Consider the following 6410-nt stretch of genomic DNA (forward strand, 5'->3'; position numbering starts at 1 on the left):
TCTGCAGTATATCTCAGAATATAAGCTCAATTGACAAACAAATTAACGTAGTGACATTGATGAAGATGTTGAAGAGTACTGGGCCTAAAACAGAGCCTTGGGGTACTCCACTGCATACCTCCCTCCATGTAGATGCAGTTCCATTGAGGACTACATGTTGAGTGTAGCCAGTTAGTCAGCCAGTTATGAATTCATCTGGTGGTGATGCTGTCCAACCCACATTCTTCTACTTTATCTAGTAGTAGGTTATGGTCTACCTTATCAAATGCGTTACTGAAGTCCAAGTAAACTATATCGACAGCATTCTTCTGGTCCACTAATTTTGTCACTTTGTCAAAGAATGCAATAAGATTAGTCTGGCATGATTTGTTTCTGACAAACCCATGTTGGCTTTTGGCTATTACTTTGTTTGCTTCTAGGTGTTTGCTAATTCGTTGCTTGATTATCTTTTCCAGAATCTTTCCTGATATTGAGGTCAGGCTGATAGGTCTGTAGTTTCCTGGATCTGTTTTTTTTCCCATTGATAGATAGATAGATAGATAGATAGATAGATAGATAGATAGATAGATAGATAGATAGATAGATAGATAGATAGATGATAGATAGATAGATAGATGATAGATAGATAGATAGATAGATAATAGATAGATAGATAGATAGATAGATAGATAGATAGATAGATAGATAGATAGATAGATGATAGATAGATGATAGATAGATATTAATATAGATATTGCTACTTAATTTTGTACACTATTACTATGATGAAATTTGGTATAACCAGTATAAGTTCAAAAAGCTTAATTGAACTCTGTTTGATGGAGAGGACAATTTTCTTACATAATGACTACTGGAGTTCCGAGTGTTTTGTAACATAATATTTCTGCTGCTAATTTCAGTTTTCTTATATTTATATCCTCATTTTTATTTTATATTTTGGTTGAGAAAAATTGCATTTGATGAATCTCATCATATAAATATAACATCAGTGATTTTTCCCTTCAATATTCCAGGAAGACTACTGTGATAAAATCAATGACCATAGCATTCTTTCTTCAAGAAAAGTGATAATGTGGTTGATGATAACCTCCCCCTTCCCCTCCCCCTCCTCCTACATAAATCTTAAAGATATTGTTAAATAAATACAAATCCAGGTGTTTATAAACAGTATTAAATAATACATGTGGGTTGGAACACATGTTTATGTCACTCTCAAACATAAACATTTATTTAAAAAAAATCTAAGAAAGATACTACCAGAGAAAGTGTATGTCTTTAACATACTACAAATTAGTTACTGATAGAATCTAGTGTTTAATTCTGGTTCTAGTCTTTTAATATGTCGTATTTTATTGCAGAGAATGCCTGGAAAGTTTAAGAAACTCTTTGCGGAACTTGAAAGTTTGACAGTAAGTTGGCTTCATGTAAAATTGTCATTAATTTCCCTATCTATGTATTGTTGTTGCTAAATGGAAGAATATTATGTAAGTGCTATTATTATCTAACTTTGGATGTGTTGCACTTAACATCTAGCTTTACACAAGTGTGATATGTTTTAGATAAGAATATATATTACTTCATCCAGTTCTCTTTAAGAAATTGTTTCTGCCTTATTTTTCAAGAAATAAATACATTTGTATCTGCACATATTGAAGCTTATACCAATTTAAACTGCTGTTCCTAATAGAGTCAAATCATTTTAACAGGATCCCTCTCTGAACCACAAAGCCTATAGGGATGCATTCAAGAAAATGAAGTCCCCAAAGATCCCTTTCATGCCTTTACTCCTTAAAGGTAAATTTAAGCATATTTGCAGTCCTGAACTTAGAGGCCTCGTTTCAGTCAAGTGTAATTAGTTTTAATAAATTTCAGTGATATTTAGGATTGTAATTCAGGCATTGAAAAGTAAAGTAACTTTTAAGACATATCTGTGTAGGCTGCAATCAGCCTACACAGGTAATATCTACTATTTCCGTTATTTCAGACCGGGGTGGGGTGGGGTGGGGAGCAGTATGATTCCATGCAATCAGCCAACAAGCGGCTTGGTTCCAAACAGCTTGTGGCCCAAGGGTTGCGAACCTCTTTACTAGCCAGTGAAGCTGGCAAAATATATTGGGCTCTATTTCTAAGTAAATGTGTACATCTTTAGGCTGTATCTAAGGTATATGTGTTCATTTTGAGTCAGATTCAATTTCAGATTTGGTCTCCTTGAATAACTGGGAGGATCCTCTTTTGAATCTTACACAGCTGCTCAATCAGTTTTATTGATTTATAGTAAAATGTATTCCTGTTTTCCTGATATTTTTAAAAATAATATTAAAAGGAAAATTGAGCTACCTTTTTAGATTATTAATTCTGTAGTACAGCATTTAAATTAATGGAATTTATATAACAAAATCACAATTAATTGCTTTTTAACTCTAGTTTATTTATCCTGCTCTTATACTATAGCTCAGAGGCAGTTTTCTGCTCCACAGAATTTGTTTCTACTTGTAATGTAGTAAGCAAGGCAGATTCCTTATTTCAACTTCTAAGTCTTTTCAAGGCTTTTAGTTGTATTTTGATTTGAACAATTTTTAACAGCTGTTAAAGCTTTCATTATTAACATTGACAGTAACATAACATCTGATGAAAAGATATATATCATATGTATTAGGATATTCTGATACAATATAAATTCCAGGAGAGAAAAATGCCAGTCATTGTGGAAAAGGGGACAGAGGGATAGCATTTAAGAGGAGGAAAGATATTAAGAGGAAGTCATCATAATAAATAACTAAATGGATGGTTAAATTGATCATTCCGTTTGAGAGATGGGTAATGAGATCTTTAGCTTAAAGGATTCGAGAAGGAGGTGTTTCTTTGGGATAGCAAGCAGACAGTCACCTCCCTAACTTAATATGCTGAGCTTTTATGAATGAAAGTTATGTCCAAAGTGCACCAGTTTGAATAGGACTGGGTGGTAGTATAAAAGAGGAATAAATATCAGTATTTATTTGATATTGTGGTGTGGTTGTATTGATTCTACTGATGATAGGGAATGCAAAATGATGATGCGAATCACTAGATTACAGTAGAAGAGTAACCACCAAGAACTAGAGACAGATGCACATTAGATATGTTCTTAGAAAACTACCTTATGCATATTTGATGATTTCAAATGTTTCACTTAGAAGTCCAAAAATTGAAGTTTGGCATATTTTAATTTTTTTTAATCACAAGTAAATTTTCTGAATGCTTTCTTATGCATGAGAATGTAACAATTACCATTGGGTTTTATTATTGTTACTGTGTAGACATGGAAAGTTAAGTTGAAAAATATATCTGTCTTTTTTTAGATGTAACATTTATACATGAAGGAAATAAAACATTTCTGGATAACCTTGTAAATTTTGAAAAGCTGGTATGTATCACTAAATTCAACAATAAAAATACAAACTACCATTTCTATATTATTGCTCATCCTCCTTTCTTCTTACTCTTATTTCTTCAAATTAAAATTGAATTTAATTCCCTTTGCTTCAGCTCCAGGTGGAATTCACTGAGTAGTCCCCCTATAAAATAATTGATATTCAAGCTTAGTTAATAAATTTCACACATTGTTAATTGATCATTATGTGTTATTCCTAATTATATACTTCCTTTAATACGCAAAAGAAAATACCTGGACATCGCCATTATTTTTAGTTCTCTGTTTTGCATGGGTTTGTTATCTTGCAGAAATATTCATATTTTTATTGGTTGGAGTAAATGTTTATAACAATGATTATTAGATCATTATATATAAATAGAAGGCAGATATTTGAAGAAAACATCTGCAAAATTAACAGAGAACTAATAATTATGGTTTTGTTTGTTTACATTAATGTAGGAAAATATTATTTTTAGGAAGTTAGGCATTTTGTGCTTTTTATTCTATATGTTTCTATATGGCTAATTTGTAGTCCTATCTATTCATTGCTCTATAAATTAAATTATTTGGCCTACATTGATTAACTGTGATTGAATAATAATTGTAGAAAAATACCTTTTTTTCCCCAGGAATAAATCAGTGAATATTAATGGAGATATATCAGTTGAGATCAGCCTGACATCTGATCATACATGTATACTTTTTTTCTGTTTGATAATGTATAGATCTTTGTGATCTACCTAGGAAAAAAACAGCACAGGACTCATTCTTTTACACTGATTTTTTAAAGGATAAATTTTTAATTTAAAATTTATCCTTTAAAAAAAACTATTAACTCCATTTCCTAGATATATTGGGTAGATTTCATGGTTTCTTCAATTTCTGATACCATATTGCCTACTTTTTGCTGGCTAAAATATTTTCTGTTCACATGAATTACTATTCTTTTGAAAGGAATGGAAGTTAGAGGATTTTTTGGAAAAACCAAAGTTTGGATGCCTGTTCAGCCACCTCTCCCCCACAAATGCCCGCAAAAGGCAGAATGCAAACGGTATCTTACAGCTCCTGTAATAAAATCTGCAACCATGAGTTAATGTTTGAAATAATCCGTAAAGGGATTCCCGGAGCAAATACAATCCAGATTTCCATTTTATAACAATGCCTCCTGACCTCATAATGGAGCTTATACATGCTGGTCATTCCCAGTTTAAATGTTTATTGGCTTATTAATCTATGTATTTTATCTTCACAGCACATGATTGCTGACACAGTCCGATCATTGAGGCATTGTAGGCGTAACCAATTTGGTAAGTGAATGATATTTTGGGAGGTTCCCCACATCTCCTTCATACATCTGTCTTAAACTTTTGGGAATCAGAGCCCACCTTCTCTGTGTTTTTGTTATTACTTACCAGAGCAGGAATACAAAATTTATTTAGCCCTAAAGACTAACCCTTTTTATTGATTTGCTGGTGGCTATACTCTTAAGATTAATATATGAGTTATAAGAACATTTGCTTTTATTTAAATTACACTTAAAAAGAAATAATATGATTATCTCTAGTTATGTATTAATAATTATTTCTATCACATTAATATTATAAGCTAATAATTCATTTTGGAGTTTAAACTTCAATTTCCAATATCCATTAGCAACCCATACCACCATATTCCCAATACCAATATGGCTGATGGGCATTAAATTCATGACATCTGGCTTCCCATATTTTTTACACATAAACATACATATACAGAATACATGCAAATAATGGAATAAAACAAATGTCAAGAAATGAAAATCCTATATATTCACATAAATAGCTTTGTTAATATTTTTAATTTGCACAGAATCATTTCCATTATCATGAGTGTTTTATCTAGTACATGAACCAGCATATAATGAAGAGATCTGGAGAATTGCTTTTTCAATATAATCTTTATAGATTTTTTTGTGATGCAGTTTTATCTTAGTTCATGTTGAACTAAGTTTGTTCATGTTTGACAAGTCTTCACATATAATGTAATACACACGACTATTTTATATTTTTTGTTAATGTAGAAGTCATATGAAAAGAGTATGTGTAGGCCACTATGAAATTAGAGGTCATTAGAAAATGTCCATTATTTTCTAGAAATAAAAAAATGTGAAGTTCAGGAGTTCCTTAAGATAAATTGTTGATTAAACTTCAAAATATGCCCTCAGAAAAATGCTGTATGGTTGACTGATCTATTGTTTTTCTCTTGTCAAAACTGTAGGAAATGATATACCCTCGAAAGAGCATGAGGAGCTGAAGTCCTATGTCCATCATTTGCATATTATTGACAACCAGCAGATGTTATTTGAGCTTTCTCACAGGATAGAACCTCGTACATGAATTCCTACTTACATAATTCCAGCACTTTCAGTTCAGTGAATATTTATGTGCCAAGCATTATGTTTTCCTAAGAAATTGATGATTACTGAGTTTTATCAGTAATTGGTGCCACAGTACGCGTTGGCCTCTCATGCAAAGCAAGAGGAAACAATCTTCACAACAACCTTACAAGATGAAAAATGCCAAATCTACTTAGCTACAGAACGAAGAAATGATTCACCATATTAAAAAGCTCATTTTTCTTGATTTTTTTTGTTCAAAATAGCTTTCAGTCCCAACTCAGTGTTAAATTGAAACAAGACCTTATAAGGTCTAGCAGCACTGTTTTGAGAAAGGTGTTCATAATTTGGCACATGGGGATATACCTCACTAATCATAAGCTGCCCTAAAGTGTTGACTGTGGTGCCAAAAAAAGAAAATAGTAGGGCAGGTATTGATGAATCATCCCCAAGATATGTGCTGGCATCCACTTTAAGACTAAATCTAAAGAAAGACAAATTGTTAAAATATAAATACCTAAAACAATTTAACAAAATGTAAATTTAAAACAAGCACAGTTAATACTTGATTTAACATCTTGTACAGTATTCCACAATGTGCTGCCTAATAAAGTAAAATATCAC

At 31.8% G+C, this 6410-nt stretch overlaps 1 protein-coding gene across 1 annotated transcript in view; it reads left to right on the forward strand.

Annotated features, from left to right (window-relative positions):
* The window catches only part of RAPGEF5 (Rap guanine nucleotide exchange factor 5), a 135656-nt gene extending 129450 nt beyond the window's left edge, over positions 1-6206 (forward strand). The window contains exons 22-26 of the mRNA XM_081971446.1: positions 1359-1409; positions 1707-1794; positions 3339-3403; positions 4665-4719; positions 5669-6206. Coding sequence (XP_081827572.1) covers positions 1359-1409; positions 1707-1794; positions 3339-3403; positions 4665-4719; positions 5669-5787 — 378 coding nt within the window. The 3' untranslated portion in view covers positions 5788-6206. The remainder of the gene's footprint in view (positions 1-1358; positions 1410-1706; positions 1795-3338; positions 3404-4664; positions 4720-5668) is intronic.
* Positions 6207-6410: the final 204 nt, after the last annotated feature.

This window comes from Natrix helvetica (assembly GCF_964273705.1).
Source record: "Natrix helvetica genome assembly, chromosome: Z".
Lineage (NCBI taxonomy): Eukaryota > Metazoa > Chordata > Lepidosauria > Squamata > Natricidae > Natrix > Natrix helvetica.